The sequence below is a fragment of the Nannospalax galili genome, unplaced genomic scaffold, assembly GCF_000622305.1.
Source record: "Nannospalax galili isolate Female #2095 unplaced genomic scaffold, S.galili_v1.0 scaffold17, whole genome shotgun sequence".
In the NCBI taxonomy this organism is placed as follows: domain Eukaryota; kingdom Metazoa; phylum Chordata; class Mammalia; order Rodentia; family Spalacidae; genus Nannospalax; species Nannospalax galili.
The window spans coordinates 5,642,832-5,668,992 of NW_008342276.1; the positions used below are offsets into that span (position 1 = coordinate 5,642,832).

General features: G+C 38.3%; 2 protein-coding genes across 2 annotated transcripts in view; one reads left to right on the forward strand and one right to left on the reverse strand.

Moving 5' to 3' along the window:
- Mrpl13 (mitochondrial ribosomal protein L13) overlaps positions 1 to 22,369 on the reverse strand; it is a 49,289-nt gene extending 26,920 nt beyond the window's left edge. The window contains exons 1-5 of the mRNA XM_008837983.3: positions 22,279 to 22,369; positions 20,412 to 20,535; positions 11,416 to 11,509; positions 8,059 to 8,119; positions 2,359 to 2,445 (exon numbers count right to left, since the gene is read on the reverse strand). Coding sequence (XP_008836205.1) covers positions 2,359 to 2,445; positions 8,059 to 8,119; positions 11,416 to 11,509; positions 20,412 to 20,535; positions 22,279 to 22,305 — 393 coding nt within the window. The 5' untranslated portion in view covers positions 22,306 to 22,369. The remainder of the gene's footprint in view (positions 1 to 2,358; positions 2,446 to 8,058; positions 8,120 to 11,415; positions 11,510 to 20,411; positions 20,536 to 22,278) is intronic.
- A 14-nt stretch (positions 22,370 to 22,383) lies between these two features.
- Positions 22,384 to 26,161, forward strand: part of Mtbp (MDM2 binding protein) — a 72,291-nt gene continuing 68,513 nt past the window's right edge. The window contains exons 1-4 of the mRNA XM_008837984.3: positions 22,384 to 22,759; positions 23,450 to 23,530; positions 25,686 to 25,759; positions 25,920 to 26,071. Of these exons, the coding sequence (XP_008836206.1) occupies positions 22,642 to 22,759; positions 23,450 to 23,530; positions 25,686 to 25,759; positions 25,920 to 26,071 (425 nt within the window). The 5' untranslated portion in view covers positions 22,384 to 22,641. The remainder of the gene's footprint in view (positions 22,760 to 23,449; positions 23,531 to 25,685; positions 25,760 to 25,919; positions 26,072 to 26,161) is intronic.

Sequence of the window (26,161 nt, forward strand, 5' to 3'; positions counted from 1 at the left end):
GAGGGAGATGAGGGCAGGGCCAGGACCAGAAGCGGTGCTCCTGGAGCCCAAGAAAGGGACTGAGTTGCTCTGGGTGAGAAGGATCAGGAAGCAGTATTGGTCCCCAGGTGTCTGGGGCCCCTGGCGCAGGGCTCAAACTAGGAGTATAGAACGGCGAGGGGGGGGGGATGGGAGGGTGAATGTGGCTTTGGGAGTCCCAGTGCGGAGGACTGCGCTATAGACTTACCCCAAGAGGTCTGAGGATAGTAGTGCAGGCTAGGAGAGTTAGCCAGTGGTGCAGGCCCAGGGAAGCAGAGAGAGGTGAGGGTGGGGCCAGGACCAGAAGCGGTGCTCCTGGGGCCCAAGAAAGGCACTGAGTTGGTCTGGGTGAGAAGGATCAGGAAGCAGTATTGGTTCCCCAGGTGTCTGGGGCCCCAAGACTAGGAATGGCGCAGGTCCCAAACTAGGAGTATAGAACGGCGGGGGGGATGGAAGGGTGAATGTCATTTTATATATTTTTTAAACAACACTTTAAAGAGCTTTTCCTTCCCCAGAAAACACAAGGAAAATTACAATAAATTTCAAATATTTTTTGGACTAACACAATGAATCCACAGATTTTTGTTTTTCATACAATGTAACCTGTGGTCCTGTCCATTTTCTCGATACATTACATCTCAAATACATTAAGGATACCCTCTGCAAGAAACAAAATGCTACTTTTCATACACTCCTTTCTAATTATCCATGGGGGGCATGGGAAGGCACAGTTCCAGGACACTTCTTAGGTATCAAGATCCAAAGTTGCTCAGGTCTCTAATATACAATTGCCCAGTGTTTGCATATGATCTAAGCATGTCCTCTTGTATACTTTAAAGCATCTAGAGATTACTTTTATTATAGAATATAATGCAAATGACATGTAAATAGGAAGTTCATACATGCTTAAGTATAGGTATATTTTTTTCTCAATATTGTCTCTGTAGTTGGTTGAATTCAGGAAGACAATCTATGGAGGGTCAAGTGTTTTTCTGGGCTCTTCTTTCATACATTGTGTTGTGTGGGTTTTTAGAAATCTGTTTATTCCACTTTTAAGGAATGGGGGGATGGCAAAGACAGGTGGATCCTGGGGGCTTACTGGCCAGCCAGTCTCACTGAAACTATGACCTCCAGATAAAGAGAGAACCTCCCATGAAAAGAAGGTAGATAGCAGTAGACAGTAACTGATGTCAAACTCTGGCCCCACCCACACTCACATGTATCTACACTCAAAAATTATTTCTCAATAATCAGAAAAAGGAGTATAAATTCTAAGGATTCCAGCAGGTCTTCTTACCCTTAGATAATGATACTGCTCCTGTACAGGTGACCTCAGAGGTAAAGCCAACAGTGGAGTGAGTCAGCCCACTCATGTACAGCAGGAGCACTCACTTTGGAAAAGCAGGAGTAATTTACTCAGCATGAACAATTATTCATGTTGTTAAAGTTAAGCATAACAAAATAGCTTGAACAACTGCTATTAATTTGGTATTCTGGAGTAAATTTCTATTAGTCCTTCAGTAGGATTATAAGGAAAATAACAACCATGATAATGAGACTAACTAGCACTGATTATGTCAATCCCTGTGCTAGGCACTCTGAACATACATCACACTTAACCATTAAAAGGGTCATTTAAGGTAGTTACTGTCATAATGCCCATTTCACAAAGGAGAAAGTAGTAACTGGCCCATGTTCATGCAGTCGGCAAGCAGTAGGGCATAGATTAAAACCAAATAAGTGACTCCAGTGCCTACTCCCAATTATTTTATTATAGAAACTCCAGTGTTTCATTATAGTACACTAAATAGAAAAGCTAAGTACTTGAAACAGTGTATCATAATAAATAATACTTTTTCCAAGTTCTTTCTAGTTGAATAAATTCTGAGTAATTACAAGAATTCTAAAGTTAAATCATGAGCAATAATTAGCAACTAGTTACTAATTCATGATTCATAGAAGGTTCCACTATTGATCGCATAGAAGTAAACAAATGAACAGTTTGTTTTATAGCTGATGAACTACTCAATGAGGACCTCATCTGACCAAGGGCTCTGATAATGTTCCTGTCAAAAAGAAAGCTGCTACTGAAACAGAAACAGAACTTGAAGACCTTTTGATATGTTATTTTATGGTTTAACATAGGAGTAATTGGCACCACCTGTGTGTGCGTGTGTGTGTGCATGCATGCTTATATGTATATATTCATTTAAAACACAAAAATATGCTGGAAGTAGAGATACAATTATTAAAAATAAATGTATGACAATTATTTGAAAACAAGAAAAAACACTCAGCTGAACACTTAGGAAAGCACCGTTCTCAATGGCATTGACTTACCTCATCTGGAAAAAGGTGCAACCTTTGCATCATCGTCCTTCTGTGCAGGTTTTTGGGCAGCATGCCATAAACAGCTAATTTCACAATCTGAAAAACAGATGTACTTAGGCTTTAATTAGAAAAATAGGACTTGGGTTAGGCAGAAAGCAAACACAATTAGAGACAGTGATGAAACGGGGCAGTTAAGATTCAGCATGAACACAGGCGAGAAACAGGCTGCAGTAAATTTGGTGTGAGCACCAGAAAGGGTCCTTCATCGTTCTCCATGTTCCTGTTTCCTATAAGTGCTACTTGTTGACACTGAGAAAGACCAAAAGACTGAAAAGAACTTTTGTATATACCAATTTTAGACAACATAAGGAATTCTCTAAGCCTTTACAGCAAACTATTACGCAAATAAAATACCACATGCAGGTCAGAGGAGAACCTATGGGACCTTAATCCTCTTTCCTCTAGGAAGAGACCAGTAGGCTACAATCATAAACCAATCCTGACTACACAGTTTTGACACTGACTCTAAGACACAAGAGCAGCAACAATGGTCATGGTTAACATTCACTGAAAATGTACTGGTTGTATAGTGGTCATAGTGTTATATCTTAAAACTTTATTTATGATGCTGTGAAGTAAGCAAAATAAGCCTCATTTGCAGATGAGAAAACTGACAAGATAAAGAACCTCCCCAATTTCATGTCTATCAAATGGCTCCACTGGAATTCAAACTAAGCAGTATTATTCTCGGGAACAGATACATTCTGCAAATATGCTTCCTTCCATAAGTTATCAAGATGACAAAAATTGTCTTCTACCATACCCATCCCAAGTGACAACTTAACTTTTCTATGATTTATACCATCCTCATTGCTGGTATGAATGTGATTTTATATGTAAGGCATTGCCTGGCCTCTACATCTCCTGTGGACCTTCAAGTATGTAATATATATAAACACACTGCAAACTATTCATGAATGTACTGCAGGTTGTGGGGGCAGTTGGCTCAGTCAGTAAAGTGCTTATACCACAAACAGGAATTCAGATCCCAGCCACCAGCTTAAAAAGCCAAGCATGATCACACTTGTCTGTAACCCTAGTGCTGAAGGGAGAGGGCATAACAGAAACAGGTGGATCCCTGGAGTTTGCTGTCCAGTCTAGCCAATCAGGGATTGCCAGATTTTATAAGAGACCTTGGCTCAACAACAACAACAACAAAAAATGTAGAGTGCTATTGAGGAGGACATCCTATGTCAACCTCTGGCCTCCATATGTGCACACAAAACACATGTATGACACAGTAAGTACATATACACGGAAAAAAAAGTACCGAGAGAGACTTGGAATGTTAAATTTATTGTTGTCACTTGTACTCCTACAAGGATATAATGTGATGTGTGTTAACACCAGACCACTGAAACTATACACAATAGAACAGGGCTGCACTGTATGAAGATTTCCTAATCTTTTTAGTTTCTTATAAAATCAGACTACAAAGCTACTTCACACAAAAGCTAGTGTCATATTTTTTGCATCTATTTCTGTATTAGACTTCACATTATGGCAACTTTATTTGAATACAGGTTTATGATGTTAAACTTAAAAGAACTTGAAAAATTCATTTCCAGAGCCCCATTTTAAGTGACCCACTGCCATGTAGCTGGAGGCTACCATTTTGACAGAGCAGACAGAATATGTCCTTCACAGCACAAATTTCTGTTGGATAGCATTGTGGTTAATGCTTAAACTTTTCAGTGCTTCAGTGCTAAGCAGAACTGACAGTGCTAGGCCACACAGCATCTTTTCTGGATAAGTGAGTCATTATATCCACTGAATCATTCTTCAAGTAATTGCACTTATACAACCACAAGGCATTTAGCTTTCACAGCCCTAAAAATTTTAGATATACTTAGGTGAATTACCTAGTTGCTCTTTAAAATTTGTCCTTTAAAATTCAACGATGGGGGCTAGAGAGATGGCTCAGCAGTTAAGAACACTGAATGTTCTTGCAGAAGATCCGGGTTCAAATCCCAGCACCCACATGGCAGCTAACAACTGCCCGTAACTCCAGTTCCAGGGAATCCAACAGCCTCTTCTGTCCTCCCCAGGCATTGCACGACATGGGTGCACTTACCTACATGCAGGCAATATACACATACACATTTAAAAATAAAAATAAAAAAAATATTGAAAAAAGAAAAAAAATTCAAACATCAAGGCGAGATATGATGGCCATGCCTTTAATTCTAGCACTCAGGAGGCAAAGAAAGGCAGGTAAATCTCGGTGAGACTGAGCCAGCCTCGTCTACATAGTGAATTCCACTGCCAGCTGTGGCTACAGCTGTCTCAAAAACAAATACACAAATAAACAACAACCACAAACAAAAGCAAATATCATATTCAAATTAAGGAAAACTAGAAAACGTAAAAGGGTTACAAACTAATAGAAAAAAATGACAGGCACACAAATAGTTAAAACATGTGAAACAGCATGTGCATGAAATTGCAGACTTAAGGATCAGTTTTTAAAAAACTCAGAAAGTAAAAGAGACAGAAAAAGGTAGAGTTAATAAATACTAATGGGACCAGTGAGATGGCTCAGTAAGTAAAGGCATTTCTCACCATGCCTGATGACCTGAGATCAATTCCCAGGGGCCATGGTGGATGGAGAGGCCACTCCTGTAAGACGTCCTTTGATCCCCCTCAAATGCTGTGGGACACACACACACACACACACACACACACACATACACACACTAAATAAAACACAAAAACAATAGAATACTAAAGACCTTTCTTACATAAACTGTAATCCACAGGTATATTCCATTTGTTTCACACAGAATAAGATAATCCACTGTTATATTATAGCATAATATATTGTCATAATCCATTAATTACTTAAATATTATTATGAAGGAGAGAAGAAAGGAAGCATGCTAGAAGAAAATACAAGGATAGAAAACTCTTAAAGACAATACACTATACATGGCACAGGGATAAAGGATGAATCAACACATGCACCTGAAACTAGAGTACATGCAACTGAAATTAGAGTTCATTTAGTTACAAAAAATTCTTAAGCATATTCTCCAAATGACTGTTATCTGTTTACCTATTAAATATCAATATATTTTCCCAGTAATATTCCAAAGCTACACCAATAGGATGGCAGAATTATGAAACAAATTCTCTGAAAATTCACATAAACCAAATACTGACTGATTAGCAAATTATGTCTCTAGGCAGAGCCTACTGGTTAAAAGAAACATAGTGTTTGAATTTGAAATAAAATAGCTGACTTCTTCCTTAAAAACTACTCTTATTCAAAAGCCAAAGTCAAAAATAAGACTTAAAAAAAAATGAAGATCTTCCAATGAGGTAATAAGGCACATAGGTTTAGTTGAAATATTTTCTAAGCCTTCACCAAACCTTGTGTAATGTGTTTCAAGTTTTGTTCATCAAAATCAGAATTAGAGGGGCTGGAGAGATGGCTCAGTGGTTAAGAGCACTGGCTGCTCTTGAAGAGGACCCAAATTCGATTGCCAGCACCCACATGATGGCTAACAACCATCCATAACTCCAGTTCCAGGGGATGACGCCCTCTTCTGACCTCTGTGGGCACTGCACAACACGGATGCACTTCTGCATATGCAGGCAATATACTCATACACATAAAATAAAAATAATAAAATATTTAAAAAACTAGAATTAGAATGAAGTATAAAGAAATATATATGAAATTTCCATAATCAAACCCATTATTTTGTATTATTTTGAAAAAGTTTGAAACGCTTTTCATAAACCTCATCAAATGCCAACTTGATGTTAAAAAGTTGACTTATATCGCCTCCTAGTGTACAGTTCATATACCTGAATTAAATAGAAATTAACTTTCCAAACTTAAAATATTTATAATTACAACTATCATCTATTATAGCAGTTCCATTAGAGATTATCATCCATCTATCCATCCAACCTCATAATCTTTCTATGCAAGTCATAAGCAAACAAGTCAGACAGAATACAATGATCTGTAATGTGTAAGAACACAGCAGCTATGAAATGGAACGTTAACTAGTTTCTAAGAAGCACATCTCTGAGCATGAATGGAACCGAGGAAATGTTAAAGCATGGAACGCTAAATGATTATCAAATCTTTAGAAACTCAGACCTATTTGACTAACAGCTTGAAAATCCAAGTGAAAAACAAAATGGCTATTCAAAATTACATGTATAGTTGGTCCTCTGCATCAGTTTAGCATCTGAAGATTCAACCAACTATGCAGTGAAAATATTTGTAAGAAAAAAAATTGCATTTGTATTATAAATCTACAGAATCCTCCATCATGATTCCCTAAACAGTGCAGTGTAACAACAATTTACACAGTGTTTATAGTCTAATAGATATTAAAAGTAACCTAGAGATGATATAAAAGAATATGAGGAGATGTGCATAGGTACATGAAATGGTAAGGACTTCATGTACGGGACTTGAGCATCTGCAGACTTCCTTATCCACAGAAGGTCCTGGAACCAGTCCAGCATGGACACCAGTCTAGCGTAGGATGAATACATATCAAGAATGAAAGCAAAATTGAAAGAAGAGTTTCAAGGCAAATGGCAACAACAAAAAAAACCAAAACCAAAGTGATTTTGATATTAAGACAACGTTACTGAAGGAATGTCAACATGAAGTCTACTTCATGGAGAAAGAAACAGACCCCAGAAGGAAGGCTAAGTTATAGGAGATTATAAGCAAATGAGAAAATACTAAACACACAAATCAACAAAAAACAAAACAAAACAACAAAAAAAGCCAAAACAATAACAGGATAAGTAACAAGAAGACTGAATTGAAAGGAATAAAATCAATCTTAAACAAAAAAAAGCCCATAGATTGGGAGAGAGTGGACGTTAGAAGGGGTCAGAAAGTTTAAGCTATAGAAAATGATATATGAGGCAAATGCACATCAAAAGGAGACTGGTAGAGCCATATTAAAGTTAGAGAAACAAGAGACCTCAAGGTAAGAGTGTAAGTGGAGACAAGTAAGGCTCACACACATTGACCTTAATCTATCCTTTTTTATTTTGGAGACTGGGACTCCCTACAGCCCCAGCTGGACTGGAACTCATTATATAGATCAAGTTGGCTTCTTGACCTCACAGAGATTTGCTTGCCTCTGCCTCCCAAGTGCTGGGAATAAAGGTATGCACCATCATACCTGGTCCTATTCTTTAAGATTATAATTCCAAACTTAAATTCATTTAACATTAAATCTTCAAAATATACAAACCCCAAATGGACAGACCTACAAAGAAATTAACAAATCCATAACTGATATTTTAGTAATTAATAAACTTTTAGCTAAAAAACAAATCAAGCAAACAAAAAACAAGTCAGTAAGAGTATAATGTATTTAGCAAACATCAGCACATATATGTATCTACCTTTCTCCCTAAGTGTTTGCAGCAATCATCATATTCTAGGCAATTATACATGTGGCAAGAATAAAGAAAGCATCAGAATTCTATGAGTTGATGTAACAGTAATAGTAATTAAGAAACACAGAAGATAATGAACAGCACTTACTAAAACTGTATAGCTACAGTGGAGTATGTACCACCCCACATAATGCCTATGTTAGAAGGGAGACCTGACAACAGTGACACGGTCTTCTCTAGACAGTCAATAAAAACAAGACTTACTGCCACTGGATCCTTTAGGTGAAGCTGAGCAGCAGTAACTTGTCTAAATCCACCAGGGTAGCTGTTAAAAGAAACAAAACGTTCTTAAACAGATCAACCTTTTCCAATAAGAAAATGATTTTAACAAACGAACCCTGCTTCTAATTATAATGTTTAACAATGTCTTAAATATAATGGGGACTGGGGAGATGGCTCAGCAGGAGAAAAAGCACCCATGGCCAAGCCTCACCACCTGAGTTTGATCCCTGGGACCCACACAGTAAGAGACAATCCACGCCTACAACTTGTGCTCTGATCTCCACAAGTGCACATGTGTATATATTCTCTCTCTCTCTCTCTCTCTCTCTCTCTCTCGTGTTATTACAAAATAACAAATTTTGAAAGATCTTTTCTTTGAAAACATTAAATAGTAATGACACTGAGGAAATGGTCAGTAGGTACAGTACGTGTACAAGAATGAGGGTCTGAGTTTGAATTCCCAGAACCCTCATAAAAGCTAGATGCAGAAGCAGGCATCTTTAATCCCCGTGTGCCTGCAGGGGGACAGGAGGGGGAGACAGGAGATGGCCTAGAAGCTGATGGCCAGCTAGTGGGACATACACAGCAGAAAAACAAGATGTCCTGCCTCGAAACAAAGTAGAAGCTGAGGACCGACACCTGCTTCTCCTCTGACCTCGACATGTGCTGTGGCATGCATGTATGCACACACACACTTATTAAAAAATCAAATAATAAGACATGGTATTTGAAATGCTTTTCTGTGAAGGGGCCAACTATAGCTACTGCATAGACAGCTCTATTTCTTAGAAAAGCTTCTGGGTATAACTATGTTCATGTGAATTTTATAATTTGTTCATTCATTCAACAAAGTTTATCACTCATTTATACCAGTAGCTGGTATGCTCTTCCAGAGGACTCAAGTTGGGTTTTCAGCATCCACATCAGGTCCCTCACAAATGCCTGTAACTCTAGTTCCAAGAGATCTGACAGCTTCGGTGGATACCCCTCCCCCCAAATAAAAATAAATCTTTTTTAAAAATCAAAAAGAAATAAGCAATGAGCCAGAATAACTCATGTTCCCTATGAAATTAGACAAATTGCACCTGCGGGTGTCAAAGTTAGGGAAAGTGGTGGTGGAATACTTGGTGAAGTCATGCTTATTTTTTCTTTTCTTATTTTTGGAGACATGGTCTCATATGGCTCAGGCTGGCATCTAACTGGTGCAGCTGAGGATAATTCTAAATTCCTGATCCTTTTTGCAATTACTAGGATTTCAGGTGGGTACCACCACACCTGGCGAGTTCTCTACACAGGTAACAATCCTGTTTTAATAGTAAGTAAAAGATCACTAGGAGTAATATCTTGACTCTAAGTAATAAATCAAGTACTTCGCTGTGTTCAGATCAAATATTAGACATGAAAGGGGCAAACTGGAACAGTATTGGACTCAGCTTAGCAACCACATCCAGATCTGGAAACCAGGTTTGGTCAGTGACTCTCAATAAAATGAAACACTGATTTTACCTGATTGTATATGATTTTATCCAAATTAAAAAATGGTATCTGCCCATCTAAGCTCACAAAATTCTGAGTCAAGTGACAGAGTATTTGTGAAGAATCTTAAGAACGTGACAACAAAACAACAGATATAAAGGCTTATCACTGCAAACAGAAGACTAAGTTTTACCAGTGGTGGGGCACTTTAAGAAAAATTTAGGGTCACTTAATGTGATTCTTTTCATTTTACTTTCAAGAAAATTTGAAAATATTTAAAGATAACTGAAGGAATTGAATACTAGAAATATAACTTTAAAAACTAAAATTTTAAGTTTGTGGAGAAAGATGGCAATTTTTCAAACTGGTATTTGTTTCATGGACTTTGAGTTTTAGAAAAATACCTGTCTAGACATCTATTTCTGTATTCTTTCTCTTCACGGAAAAGTACTTTGTAATGACTATGTGAAAGACTATCTTTCTATTTTCTATTTGCAATGGCAAATTCTAAAGCATAATACCACTTATGCTATATTTCCAGAGTCTGGACTTTTTCTCTTGAATGATCTGGAAAACCAATGCAAAATTCCAAGTAGCAGATGGTTTGAGTAATGTGGCACTCAGCTGGTTTTCTCTAGTGACAAAGTAAAGACATTTCCTGCCTTGCTATGAGATGGCCTGCATGGAGTATCTCATTCAAATTAATTCCATAAATATTCCCTAAAAGTCCCCAACACTGAGTACTGGGGAAGCAGAGGTCCTCAAGAAAAATGATGAAACAGATTATGTTGGTCAATCATGCCAATGTATTTCAAATGAGGTGTTAAACATGAAAGCTCAAGGTACATTCAATGCCTAAAAAAATTAGAAAGGTTTGTTTACAAATTTAAAAATGTTTATAAATTATGTATTGAGAAAGGATTTTCTGGGACTAGAAATCAGAATTACAATAGAAAAAAAAGATTAAATTACTGCTTTTGCAGAGGACCAGGATTCGAGTCCAAGTACCCAAGTGTTGGCTAACAACTATTCTTAACTCTAGTTCCAGGGCATCTGATGCCTTCTTCTGACCTCCACAGACATTGAACAACATAGTTGCACTTATGGACATGCAGGCAATACACTCATACACATAAAATACAAGTAATAATTAAAATATTAAAAAATAAAGCAACAGTAAAGAACATCATATATGTATAAAAAGCAAAATATATAATAGTAGACTAATATTCTTAATACACAAAATTCATACACAGTGATAAGGAAGCTGGGTGCTGGCACATTCCCATATTCCCAGCACAAGGGAGACACAGGTAGGTGGATCAGGAGTTCAGAGTGAGGACAAGACCAGCCTGGGCTATATGACAGCCCTAAAAAAAAATGAAAATAATCAAATGCCCATCACAAAATAACAAAGCCTTATTGTTATTAAATCGTTTTTAATGTTAGTATTATGGAGAAATTATATGAGAAACTTGAAAAAAAATACTATCAGCTGATACATAGTAGTTGGTAGTTTGTGCGTTTGTTCACTAAGTTATACATGTAATGTTAGTAAAATCGGTATTTTCTTAGATGGCAGTTTTTAAAAATATCCTTTTTTTTTGCCAGGCGTGGTGGCACACACCTTTAATCCCAGCACTTGGGAAGCAGAGGCAGGCAGATCTCTGTGAGTTCAAGCTCTGTGAGTTCAAGGCCAGCCTGGTCTACATAGTGAGTTCCAGGATACCTGGGGCTACAGGGAAACCCTGTCTCAAAAAGACCACCCCCCAAAATATCCTTTTTCCTTTGAAATATGAGCAACAGTATTATTATTAAGAACATATATTTGACCTATTTTCTTTCATAATGGCATTCTCTTACCCAGTATGTGAGGAGTATACTTTTTGTTCCCATTTGTTTCCAGAAAATGCAATGTGCCTTGTGTTTATTATGACAACATGATCTCCACAGTCACCTAGATTTAAAAAGAAATAAGACAGAAAGACTCTGAATAAAAATACCAAAGCCTTAGCAAAAGTGGCCTTGATTATTTATAGTTACCAAAGTGCAAACAACATATTGGAAAATAAAAATCACAGCATGACATCAAAAATCCTTGAACAGATTTCTGTTAGTTTTTTATGTACCACCTAAGAATAAAAAAAGCTGGCTGGCCACCTGGAAAACCTCAACAATGTAAGGTAAAAAAAATTTTAAAAAAGTGACAATAATGACATTTTTTAGAGGCAAACTATTATTATGCCTCTTACCTCTCCCACTGACAATTAATTCACTTTGCTAAAATGTTAAACATTTAAACATTTGTATTACATTTACTTTTAAATATCTGATACAAGTTTTTCTTTACAAACAGCATAGAAAATGAAAACAATATGTATATAAAAGTATAAAAGTATGTTTTACCAATAGGGAAATTGGAAACAAATGTGAAACATTAAAATTGGTTATTATTCTTTACAATTTTAGAGAACAGAGCTGTATGATTTTATGCTTAACTACTGCCACAAGGCTTTTTCCAACCATATTTAACTAGTTAAATTTAAAATGCCACTCTCTGCTATGACTGTGAGCATCCTGGATAGGCCAGATGACCTGAAAATAAAAATGTACATACTGTACACCTTTTCTCATGAAAAAAGGTCCTTAAATTTGACTGTTCATCTTAAAACAAACCAAAAAGTCAACATGCAAGTTTTCACATGAACCACTATTAGAAACAAACTAATCTGAAACATTAAATGCCCATTCTAATACTATTTCAACGCACTTCGCTACATAAACATGAAATCATGTACAGTTTGTTGTGCACCATAATTCAGATCCTTCAAGTAACATGCAATATAAATGTAAAGATAGTTGTGAAAATTGTGTATTATATTTTCCTTGTGTGTCTCATTTGTTTAGAGTATAAAATTTCTTTTTAAATTATTCTAACTGAATAAGGCTAAATGAATACTGTAATTGAAAATATATTTTAAATATTTGTCATGAATTTTTAAAAAAAGCTATTGCAAATTGTATCATTTCTAATAAACTTTGTGGGTGGTTTTAAATAAATTTTACACTTCTGAAAAAAAGAATGCTTGTTCTTCTACTAGAAAGTAACAAACTTTAAAAGAAGCACATTTAAGGAAAATAGTCCTAAAAACAAGAAGTGTAGGGACTAGAGAGATGGCTCAGCAGTTAGGAACACTGACTGCTCTTGCAGAGGACCCGGGTTCGATTCCCAGCACCCACATGGCAGCTATGAACCGTCCTTAACTCCAGTTCCAGGGGAATCCGAAGCCCTCTTCTGACCTCTGCGGCATTGCACGACACGGGTGCAGTCACATACATGCAGGCAATACACTCGTACACATAAAATAAAAATAAATAAAATATAAAACAAACAAGAAGTGTAAATCAGTACACTATCACAATCTCCAAAAATTACACGAAGAGTCTATGCAAATACTGAAATTGAGTCAGAGAGTTTTCAGAGACAAGTTCGTATTCTAGACAGGACAAGGGCAAAGGAAAGAAGATAACGTGGGTGGGTTGTCATTACTCAGTGAGAGGAACATGGAAGCTAGAGGAAAGAGCTGGAAAACCTGCTGTGAATGGACCAAAGAGGAAAGTCTGACAATATTTAGCTAATGAAATGACAGCCGGTCCTAAAAGTGACACATGGTGGGCTGTTAAAGCAGTTGGGCCAATGAACAAGAAAAGCAAATAAAAATGGTATGAAAATATGCACGTCTTTAATCCCAGCACTTGGGAGGCAGAGGCAGGTGGAGCTCTTTGAGATCGAGGCCAGCTTGGTCTACATGGTGAGTACCAGACCAGCAAGACACACCATTTCAAAAAATAAAAAAAAAGACCAAAAATGACAAACAAAAAGGATTAAAAGATCAGTCAAAGCTTACACATCAAGCTACATACTGTAAGTCAGGCTCTTTCTGTGATACCTACTTGAAGAAAAAATTGAATCTTTTTAACTTTTCACCAAAGTAGAATTTATCTTTTTCAAGGGACGTTGAATACTGCAAATAAAAGTCAAGGGGCTAGAGAGATGGCTCTGTGGTTAAGAGCACTGGCTGTTCTTGCAGAGGACCCGGGTTCAGTTCCCAGTTCCCACGTGGTGGCTAACAAGTCTACAACTTCAGCTCCAGGAGACCTGGCACCCTTTTCTGGCTTCCATGGGCATTCCATGTGTGGGGGTGTGCCACACACATGCAGACAAACCAAATAAACAATGAGTAAATCTGGAGCTGGAGAGATGGCTCTGTGGTTAAGAGACTGGCTGCTCTTACAGAGGACCTGGATTCAATAACTAGCATCCACATGAGGGCTAACAACTGTCCATAACTCCAACTCCAGGGGATCCAACGTTTTCCTAACCTGACCTCCGAGGGCACTGCATGACACTCGTGCACTTACACACAGGAGGCAATACACTCCTACACATAAAAATAATAAATAAATAAATAACAAGCACTACTTTAGCGCTGTGTGTTTTAAGCTGTACTTGAGTCTTTGTGTCCTCACACGGTAACTCATGGCCAGTGAGTCAGCAACTTTTCTCTCCTTCAGCTAGCATGGTACTACTGTTCAATACAGTGTAAGACCTGGTGGGAGAAATGTTTAAAAACTGCTATTCAGAATAAGTGATAAAGAACAAAAATTGGCATTGCCTTTATGCCTGTTTCCAATTTTGGAAGGTCAAATATCCTGATTTTTACATCCCTGAGCCTGTGTGACCAATGTGACAGGTATCACGTAGCTTGCCATGAAATGTGACGGCAAGAACTCTGTGATAATAGCTTTCTAGCAAGTCTCCGCCATTTTTGTCTTCACCTACATCGCTCACAAAAACAAACTTAAAGGGGCTGCAGATACTGCTCAGTTGGTTCTAGCCTGGCATGTATGAAGCCTAGGGTACAATTCCTAGTCCCACACATAAATAAACAAATAAATAAAATAATGAAAAAAGAAAACAGAAAAACCTTGGTAAATGAAAAGTTGGTTTTCCATAACATTTTCAAAGGTTCATTTGATAAACCAAGCTGTTCAGATATCATATAGGCTCCATTCAGATATCTTGTCAACTTTATAGCCATTCCTGGAAGTACAACCATCTGTGGGTCACTTTTTAAACAAACATGTGTAGTGATTATGAACCCCTAATACATGGTACATGAATGCTTATTAAACAAATAAATGTTGGAAATAAATTCATTTTTTAAATTTATTTAATAACCACATAATTAATAGAAGCATTTCATAACAACAGCACTGACATAATCAATAACAGTTTCCAGAGCAAAGATGCATCTCTTTCAAAATTGGCTGTAAATTTTTAGGTTCACGGTGTTGAATTAATAGTTATACATTATTGTACTCAGTATAAACCCTTTAAGACATAAAATGGAATGAGGTTTTAACCTTTAAAAAAGATCTTCATTTCTTTTTAAAATATACTGTTTCATTCAGAAAAACTCATTTTTAATGCAACTAACACTTAGATGTTTGAACACCTCTATATATCTGATTATTACTAGTCATAGTCGGCTCCTTTCTGAGACCCTTGGCACTTGAGTATGGATATAAAGTCATGGTAGATTGCAATGGTAATGTTTTTCATATCTATTAATTAACATGAAGCAAATTTTTATGCTTCTTCCTCAAACATAATTCATTTTTTTAATTTATTGATTTTTTTGAGTATTTCATACAGAACATCCCAAACTTTTTATTAAATATTTTATTATTTTTATTTTATGTGTATGAGTGTGTTGCCTGCAATGTGAGTGCACCCATGTCATGCACTACCGTGGAGGTCAAAAGAGGGCTTCGGACTCCCCTGGAACTGGAGTTAAGGATGATTTGTAGCTGCCATGTGGGTGCTGGGAATTGAACCCGGGTCCTCTGCAAGAGCAGTCAGTGCTCTTAACTGCTGAGCCATCTCTCCAGCCCCACATACTAAATAATCTTATTCATCTTCATAACCACATCCCAAATGGGACTTCCCATAGCCTCCCCGTCCCCACAATGGAGACCATATACTCTGTCATCCCTGTTACTGTCCACTGTGTTATCAGTGCCCCCAGCCATTCCTCAGTGCTAGTCCATCCGATGAGTCTAGTCAGCCTACCTAGAGTTCCTTGTTTTAGGAAGATCAGCTCTTCCTCATCTAGCAGCAATCAATTGCCAACATTCCTTTAGATAAGATTGGGGTCTGCTATTCATTTTCCCAGTTCTATGCTGGGTTACTGTCTGGGAGTCTCTTGGGCCACCCTGGTCAACAACTCAAAAGAAGGATCTCCTGTCTGGCATTGTTTCTTGTTATAATAATGCCTAGCTAGTTTTGAAAAAAACAGAGGGAACCATATTAATCCAACAACCTACTGACAAATTATACATACAACTAGCTCAAGGAACATAATATATGTCTAGTCAAGGTTTATCTGAGAACATTTGGGTTTTGCCCAAGCATTATCTGCATAGCACATGGTAATTAAAAGTACCAGACTGGTGGAACTAACCTCTTGGATGTTTAACAGCCATACTTTGAAGCTTATACTAATCTGGTCAGAGGGACTTAAAGGACAGTTTTTGCTCCTTGCCCTCCAAGGTCAACTAAGTTCCCGGGGACTATGGAGTATCTCTCAAAATGTCCTTTAACTTTGGTGAGTCACCTGTCCTCTTGATCAAGGAGGATATGGAGACCCCACCAGAGAGACTTGAACCAGTGTTCAGTCTACAAAGAGGAGGGTCAACACAGAGGAAACATTTCCTCCATGCTTCCAAGTAAAGCCAGTCACAGTCAAGCAGGACCTTTGAATTATCTTCACATAGATGGAACTGGTAAAAGAAAGGAGCCAGAGGCTCCTCTCAAGTCCACATGACCCCTGAAGAACAGATCCTCAAACGGCCTTAAGAGTAAAAATAAATTGGTTTATCTGGGCCAACTGTATGGTCTTAAACACCCCAAAGGAAATTATAACCAAAGATTAAACAGATCAGTATAATTCTTTAAGAGTTCATGTGTACAGCCAAAGGCTACATAACAGGAAATAAATTCTTAAAATACAATGTATTTGTAAACTGAAAAATGCTTGCAATTTAAAAATTTGACTGCAGTGACATCTTGTGGTCATGAGAAGTTTTGCTGATGTAGAGTTAAGTGTTCAATACAGTGATGCCAAAATAAAATACAGTCTTTTACAATAAGTTTCTAATTTCATAAACAAGCTGTTCTCTATTCTTGAGACGGATGATCTGACAGTCACAACAGCTCTTCTGGTATTCCTGGAGAACGTGTATTGTCAGTCAGTGTCTAAACAATACTTGTGTAAGCCAGGTGTGGTGGCACGTGCCTTTAATTCCAGCACTCTGGAGGCAGAGGCAGGTGGATCTCTATGAGATAAGAAGCCAGCCTGGTCTCCATACTGAGTTCCAGGACAGCTGAGGCTATAGGGAGACCCTGTCTCAAAAAGACCAAAAACAAAAAACAAAACCTCGATACTTTTGTATTAATGGCTTGCTTTTAAGAAACAGAACTTTAAACAGAAGAAACTGATAATTCTTATATCGAGAGAAAGTACATGACTATTACTCATTCTGCTTTATCATTTCTATTTCTACAGAGACACTCGAAGAGATATTATTTACTGTTCACTAATACCATTCCTAAGGATCAAGTACATGAGCACAAACAGCATAAGTGGTTAAAAATCACACAGAACAGGAATGGAGAATTCCGTACACATGGAAGCAGGAGCTGAAGCTCCAACCAGGTCTCCTAGTCCGCAGGTGATGGGAGGAGGAATGCTAGAGTCTTCTTCCGATTTTAGTTTTTTCATCTGTCAGAGAGGCAGTTAAATTCTACAAACTGGTAATTCAAAGAAAATACATTTTTCTACTGTGCCAAATATTTTTAAGAAAAATAGATTCATGTTTGTAAGAGTTTAACTCTGCTGATCTTTTTTCAAAAATGGTTTATCTCATTGTTCATGATTTCATATTTGTGAATTTCTTTACTTGCTAAAATTTGAGTCGCCTGATGCACTCACTCACAGCTGAGGCTGAAGAAAGTGATGTTCTACCTTCTTGTTCCATGCCTTCTATACAAACAAGTGCCATTCTGGAGGTCTTTTTATTGCTGTACTTTTTGCTAGGTGCCTCCACTGTTTAAAGGATCCCCCAACTCTGGCACTGGAGTGTAAGAAGTACAAGAAAACTGTGATGTACTTTGCAGAGACAGTGTGTGTTAGATAAGCTAACTTCACAGTGATGTTGGTTGAGAGCTCAATGTTAAAGAATTCATCATTGTATTAGGGTCTTTAGACAGAAACCCACATAAACAAGGTCAACATATTGACTGGATGATAAAAATGTTGTGAGCTGTCTTTCACCTAAAAGCACTGTGCTCTATTCACTAACTCAGTGTTCATGGTGACCTACAGAACCTAACTCCCAAAACAGGAAAAATCAACTGTACTTATGAAACACCTGTTTGAAACTGTCATGGTGTAAACTACTTTGATAAGTATTTATTATGGACCACATATTTCAACTAAATTCTTGAATATAACAAAATCTTCAGATTCTATATGTACAGATTTCAGAGTATGGGTTGTTCTAATATTCTACTGAAATATTCATTAAATGAAGCGCAAATGAGAAACAAGTGTAACAGGGAAAATAATGAAGGCTTGCTCTTAGCCAGATCCAGTCATCTGGGATACTTCCTCCCGCTCTTAGCCAAATCCAGTCATCTGGAATACTTCCTCCCGCTCTTAGCCAGATCCAGTCATCTGGAATACTTCCTCCCTGTGTTCCATGGATCCCAAATCTAACAGCTCACATAGCTGAAAGTATTTGTTTTTAATTTTCATAGCCAGCATTTATACATGCAAACATTCACACAGTAAACATTTCTTACATTCCAACTATGTGTCAATATTATAGACACTGGGATTCAGAGGTTAACAAAACAGGCAGTCCCTGTTTTTTTTCTTTTTTTCCTTTGAAAATCAGTCTAGTAAATAATGTAAATAATAAATATGTTCATGTCAAATGATACATAGATGCTATTTTTTTAAAAGTGGAAAAATAAAGGTTCAGAGAGTGAAAGGGTGAATAGACAAGGGATCGAATGGGGCCTTACTCAGAGCAGACCTCGCTGACCAGAAATACAAAGATGAGAAGGAGTACACCATGCAGTTATCTGGGAAAGAACTTCTGGGCAGAGGGAGCAGGATGTGAAAAGGACCCAAGGCAGAAATGTGCCTATAAGGAAAAGAGCAGCAGGCTTCAGGAGATTGCTCAGGGGAGAGACAGGCGAAAAGAACACGAAGGAAGCAGAGGCTAAATGAATAAGCCCTTGTGGGAAATCTGTAGAAGTCTAGTACTCTATCATTTGGAAAAGAGAACTAAGGTTTGTCTGTGGGGCAAAACAAAAATTAAAACAAAAAAGGCACGGTGGCCCATATCTTTAAACTGAGTACTTAGGAGGCAGAGGCAGGTTGATCTCTGTGAATCTGAGGCCAACTTGGTCTACAAAGTGAATTCCAGGCCAGTCAGGGCTACATGGTGAGACCCTGCCTCAAAAACAAAACAACCAAAAAGGAAAAACAAAACTATATAAGGGCAAGGCCTATAGAGAGTAGAACAGTTTAAAATGAGTATAGAGGCTGGGTGTGCTGGCACACACGTGTAATCCCAGCACTTGGAGGCAAAGGCGGATGGATGTCTGTGAGTTTGAGAAAAGTCAGGGACATATAGTGAGACCCTTTCTCAAAAAAAAAAAAAAAATAAATAAATAAATAAATAAATAAAGGAATGAAAAAAAGTATAGAGGGGAGAGATAATGAGGAGGTACCGGAGTACAGGTATACTGTTTCATAATTTTTAAATCAGGTACTTATGCATGGGGTGGGGGACTCAGAAAAAAGGAGTCACAGAACAAAGAAGAAGCAAAGGCTTCAAACTAGAACATCCAAAGGGGCAGAGATACCTAACTAAATGGCAAGAACTGAGAAGGACAGGCTGCTTTGGGTAGGGAAAAACATGAGCAGGATGCCTCTAACTGGGCCTACTTGAAGACGTCTGCTGGGTACACACCCAAGAGGATATGCTGAACAGAAACTGGAATCCTGAGTGCAGAACACAGGTCTGAACTACAGACACATGTTCAGAAGCATTAGCACATATATGACTTTTAGAGATCTGAGACAAAAATCCACCACTTAATGAATTCGAAGAGGTCCAAAGGCTGGGCCCTGAGCTACTTCCATGTTTAAGGAGAGGAAAACTGGCATGTGGCAGCAAAAGGACTCATTAAAGTCAAATCAAACTGCCCACAAGTAGAACTCGTCCAGAATGAAAGCACTGCTGATTTGAACCAGGTTATAGACTAGTAAATCTATTAATTCAAAACAGTGAAAGGCAACCATCCAGAGCTAGCCAGCACTATATATCCTCCAGGGGGAGGAATTTTAGGAAAGTAGGCAGGATTAGTTCCTTTACTTTTAAAAACTTTCTTTTCAAATCATGTCACTATGTGAAGAGCTGTGTATAAGAGGGTATACCTAATTTATAGTACAGATCAATAAACTTCCAGAACTGAAAGCAGAAAGCAGGGCTACTGGCAATTTTTGTTTGGAAATGGCATAAAATGAGGCTGCCCTAGAAAAACTGGCCCACATGGCTTTTCCATCAATAAGCTAAATTCAGTTTACTGCTCTATGAAGTTTTCCAGAAAGAATGGAATACAGAATCCTCATATACACACGAGCGTGTAGTCAAATTCACAGTTTCTATTCTGGGGTGAAAACTACAGGTGCTAATGACAGGCCTACGGCAACACTTACTCAGCTGATGGTACACTGGTTTATGCAATCCTTGAAGTTTTACTGATGCCATAGCAGCAAGTTTGCCAGGGGGCTGCATTTTCCCATCTAAGAGATACCATATTCGAGCAAAAGTGGCCCATTGCTTGAAAAGAAAGAAAAAGGGGAAGAAAATTCTAATTAAAATGAAGTGATTAAATACATTAAATACAATTCATATCAACAATTACTTTGAAAAACAGACTACCACTAAAATTTATTGTTTTAATTATCGTTTTTAGAAAAGGAAAGTCTTTTCTCATTTGTATTGAGATAGTATGGTACATTATACTCCAAGTTGAGTGGCTAATTGGAAATTGAAGACAATTCAAGAACTAAGTCCTAGGAGAGCTAAACAGAACTATACTGTTAGAAAAGTAGATATAGCTAAAGATCAACAAATCTTTTTTTCTTGCTCTTCTTTTTTTGTGTGTATGACTGAGGATTGAACCCAGGGCCTCTCACATGCTAGGCAAGCACTCCATACATCTCCATCCCCTTTCAACGTTTCTCAGTCAGGGTCTCTCTAAGCTGCCTAGGTTGGCCTTGAATTAACTCTGGACTCCTCTCCTGACAGGCTATGAACTTATGATTCCTCTGTTCCAGCCTCTAGAGTATCTTCAACAGACATTTTTAGGTTGTTGAGAAACAAGTTCCTGTTTTTCCAGTATTCATCAATATCTTCAAAGTAAGAAAAAGATATCTATACCAGACAGATGGTGACCATATGCATTATGCATATAAACAGATGATATGGCAGAAAAACACAATTCAGATTGTTTTCATTTAATTATCACAAATTTCCAAATACCCTATACAAAAAAAGACAAGTTTCTTCCATTCCATTCAGACTAACACTTTGATAATTTAACTGGAAAGCTTTGAGAAACAATACAAATGATGCCACAATATCAAATTGCTGTCAAAGGAACCATACTTTAAGTGGAAGTGGGCTAGGTGTCATCCGACTAACAGATCCAAACCTAATTCTTACCCTTCTATGTGAAATCTGCTTCAACTTTAGCCTTCCATATACCACAGCCTTCCAGTTGTCCAAACCAAAAATCTTAAAATAATCTTTATTTTTTCTTTCACCCATATTTACTTCTTCAAGAAATACTGAACCATAAAGAGGAGCAGACTTTTCAACACGCCAGTGTTACTGGTATCACTTGTGCACCGGTATCTTGCCTGGTATAATGGAATAGCATTAAAACGGATTTTTTCCTTTCACCTTCTCTGATCACCATCTGTGAACAGTCTACTTGCCGCCTACCAGCCCAGGAGCTCCCTTTAACACCCAAGACTCCTCAGGTCAAAATCCTCCAACTGGTTCCTTTTTTCTCCCTTTAAGCCAAGCTGATCTCAAACTCTCCATTATCTGAGGCTGACCTTGAACTTCTCATTTTCCTGCCTCCACCTCCCAAGCCCTGAGATTACAAACGTGCTCCACAAAAGCCGGTTTAAGCGGTGCTTGGGATAGAACACAAGGCTTAAACATGTTAAGCAAGCATCAACTTAATCAGCTATAGCCCCAGCCCCCAGTCTCCATGATACTCAGCAAAAATAAACATCGTTCAACGGTTTTCAGTACCCTCTGTGATTCAATTTAACTACCTAGCTGATTTCTCCTCAGTCTCTCCAGGGGGAAAAAAGACACAAAAGGGCAGACTGAGATGAGATAGTAGTACAAGAAAAGCATCAAGTGATGGCCAGACTCACAACCCTCAGGTCCTGTGACTTCGCAAGGCACCCCTCTGAACCACTGCTTTCTCCCCCCCCGACCCCCCGCCTTTCTGTTTTGCCAGTGTAATGAGCACACCACCAAGCCACTAGCACGGGAACTCACCTGCGGAGCCCTAGAGAAGCTCGACATACTTCTCAGCTCCCAGCGTCCTTCAGTTTCCAGTTGCCAAACCGAGGCACCAGCATAACCAGTCCTGCGGGAAACAGATACCCGAGCACCATAGTTCCTACCCGGCGCCTAGCCTGCATCTGTTTCTCCTCACTCGGGTCCCACTCCAGGCTTCCCAAGGACTAACCATTTCGTCGTGGAAGGAGGAGATAATGTAGCTATTGAGAGAATACTTTCCGAGAACAATTGGCAGAAAACGGACGGAGGACCAAAAATCCAGGACTTCACTTCTAGAAAACCTTAGCGGCGGGAAACCGGAAGTGCACCGTGCGCGCGGCTCTTTTGAGCCGGAGAAAAATGGATCGGTACCTGCTGCTGGTCACTTGGGGGGAAGGAAAGTTTCCGTCGGCGGCCAGTGCGGAGACCGAGCCCGGGGCGGAGGTGACTTCCCTGGAGAGCACAGAGAAGCAGCCACGTAAGCTCGGGGCCGAGAAAAGGCGGGAATGACTGGCGGGAGGGGACACCATCCCGGGGATCCCAGGAGGATGGATGTGCTGAACAGTATCATCTGAATGGAAATGTATAAATTTGTGGGTATTGGATCCCAGCGCCCAAAAGTTTTGTAAACACAGTCAATGTTTAACTGATTGACTCCCCTGTGCCTTAGTCACCGAATTTCTGCTCCCTGGAGACTTAGGCATTCACAAAATGCTTATGCCTCTGTATTCCACCTTGAGGTAAATACAGAAAGAAACAAGATAGGTCCTTGCTGACCCCGATTTTGCACTCTAATGGGAAAAGACACGTCACATCAAAAAAAAAAAATCATTGTTTTAAATGATTTTAACTGCTTTTGACTGCGCTGGTTTTTGATACTGCTGTCTCAACTCTGCATTACATTTTCCTTGTTTTGAAGAGAAAATGTATATGGTTCTTTGTGGGAGGAGGGCTTTTGATTTTTGGTAACTGGCATGTACAAATTAGGATCCTTGACTATTCTCGCTGCTTACTCAAATTTATCATATCAACACTTGAATAGATTTTTGATCAACATTGTACTTTATGTATACCATACTGTCCTTCATGTTCTCTGCTGGTGGAGTTGAAACAGGCCTCGATTTTGTAAGTCTTGAGCCCTAGAGTTAGATGGTCTTTATTTTTACAGACTTGACAGCATCAAGTGTTTACCACCTTCTGAAGAGAAGCATCTGTGCTTCAGTCCATCCAGATGATAGTACATTCCCCGGTGAGTATGAGGAAAGCCCTTCTTTTGTCTGGCACAGCATTTTTACTGGAAATTAGGTAATCTGGTCACTTAGGAGTACAAGAAATACTTGACTTGGAACAAGACACTGGGGTATGGAGGTAACTTAAAGGATACAAAACTGAAAAAGAGACTTCCCCTTTTCCTTCCTGATATTTGAATGTCATAAAGTTGTTGTAAAAGTTGTTCTGGGCCCCCTGCTTGAGTTTTGCTCTCTTTATGATCTCCTCCATATATATGTTTACCATTTTATATTTTCTCTCATCTTTCTGACTGATTCTTTTAAAAAATATAAAATACATAAAATATAAAATACATAAAACTGTAACTCTAAAGATAGTGGTTCTCATCTGGGTTGACTTTTTGAAGTATTTCACTTTTCCTAAGAGGTCTTTCCTTGCTGATGTGGTGGCACATGCTTTTAATCCCAGCATTTGGGAGGCAGAGACAGGAAGATCTCTGTGAGATTGAGGCCAACCTGGTCTACATACAGGGTTTCAGGCCATCTGGGGCTACAGGAAGACCATGTCAAAATAAAAATACTTGCTAAAAGTTGAATAGATATGTCTAGATCTTCAAATACAGAAGGGTAGGGCTGGAGATCTGATTATAAATTCACCTGTGTATAGATGTCATTGGAAGCTGTGGAGTGAGGAGGTTGCTCATGGATGGTGAGAACAATTGAAGCTAAGAGAATCCCCCTTCTTAAAGAAACCAAACACCAGTTTCTAAGAGGCGGTGAAGGAACAGCCAGAAAAACTGGTGCCACAGATTCTAGGGATGTAAGGAGAAAGCGATCTCTTACGTTAAGAGGTCAAATATTAACAAAACTAAAAATTAATAGATTTTAGTGAGAAGCCAGTCTTTAGCACCTTTGGGGAGTATAGTTTCAGTGGCATTCTAGAAACAAAAAATCCCAACTGAGATGGAACTAGAGGGGAGTGGAAAATTGGAGTTGCTGGAGACAGTTGAGTAGAGGCAGCATCTTCAGCAAGTTTAGCCATGAAGAGGAGTAAAGAAAGAGATACATTAGTCACTGAACTGAGATTGAATTAAAAGGATTCCATTCAAAAAATGCTACTTTGAGAAATGTTTTGAGAAACATTTTCTGGTTTTCAATGGTGATGAGAAGAATGGATTGAAATGACTAGGCTGGGCTATTTTGAGGGATGACCTTGAATTGGAAGATCAGTGTCTCTTTCATGTTGACAGGAAGGACCTAGGAAAGACTTAACAAGAGTCAAAGTAAAGCTGTGTTTCCTGAAAGGAGTTACTACTTAATGGTTTCGATGGGGAGGGGGTTTGATTTGATGGGGGGTTTAGTTAAAAGCTGCAACTGATATTTAGCATCTTACCCAGCTTCCAAGACTTCACCTTACTCTTCACTTCCCCCTCCTACCTTTGAATCTGGTTTCTGTACATAGCTCTAAATTATTTATGACTCCTGACATGTACTCTAGAGTAAACCTTAATTTCATTTTCTTTCATACTACTGCGTTTTCCAAGTAGAACATCTGCCTGTTGACAGGTGGAACTAAGATTGCATGGGCTTTGAGAAGCCATTGTTTCCGCTCAGTAGCTTACATGGTTTTGTGTCACCCAGCCATAACTGAGTAAGAATATTTTTCAGCATCTTTATATTAGATTTAAATAATACAGATTTGGGTGCTGGAGAGATGGCTCAGCGGTTAAGAACACTGACTGTTCTTGCAGAAGACTCAGGTTCAAATCCCAGCACCCGCATGACAGCTAACAAGTGTCCGTAACTCTAGTTCCAGGGGATCCAACAGCCTCTTCTGTCCTCCGCGGGCATTGCACAACATGGTGTAGTTACCTACATGCAGGCATAACACTCATATACATAAAATAAAATAATAATAATAATAATTTTTTAAAAAATAATATGGATTTTGAATTATGATGAATTAATACAAATGTGTAATTTTGCTTTTTAGGCAGGTTGTTTTGTTTGAATTTTTACCAGAGATTTCAAAAAGATACACATGTGTAGAAGTATACAACTTGGAAAATTATAGACTGTTTCAGAATTATGTAATTCCCTAAGCATTAATTCACTGTGACATCTGCTTTTCATTGTCTCCCTTCTCTTCTAATAAGTGTGATTTTTATCTTCAAGCTTGTTCAGTGGGTGGTATACCTCATTCCAAGAAGTGGTTCTTTGCAGTGCAAGCAATATGTGGATTTTATCAGGTAATAGCTATTATTGAATGCCTTTGCTACAGTAAACAGTTTCATGAATCCGTTATTTAATATCACCTTTTGATTTGTTAGTTTGTAGTTGCTATTAGTAAATTTCTTTGCTACTATAAAGGATTCCATGAAACCATTATTTACCGCCATGTTTTTTTAGTTTTGTAGTTCTGATTGGCAAGAAATACATTTTGATGATGAAAAAGATAAAATTGAAGATATTCTTCAAGCAAATATAGAAGACTGCTTGAGTGCTGTTGAGTGCTTTGAAGAAGAAGACAGTAATAGCAGGGAATCTGTGTCCTTGGCTGAGTATGCTTATATGCTTCTGTACTGCCTTTAAGACACTCGGCGTTAACCAGTTCTTTTGAGAAAGGGGGATAAAGATGACATTTTAGCAAT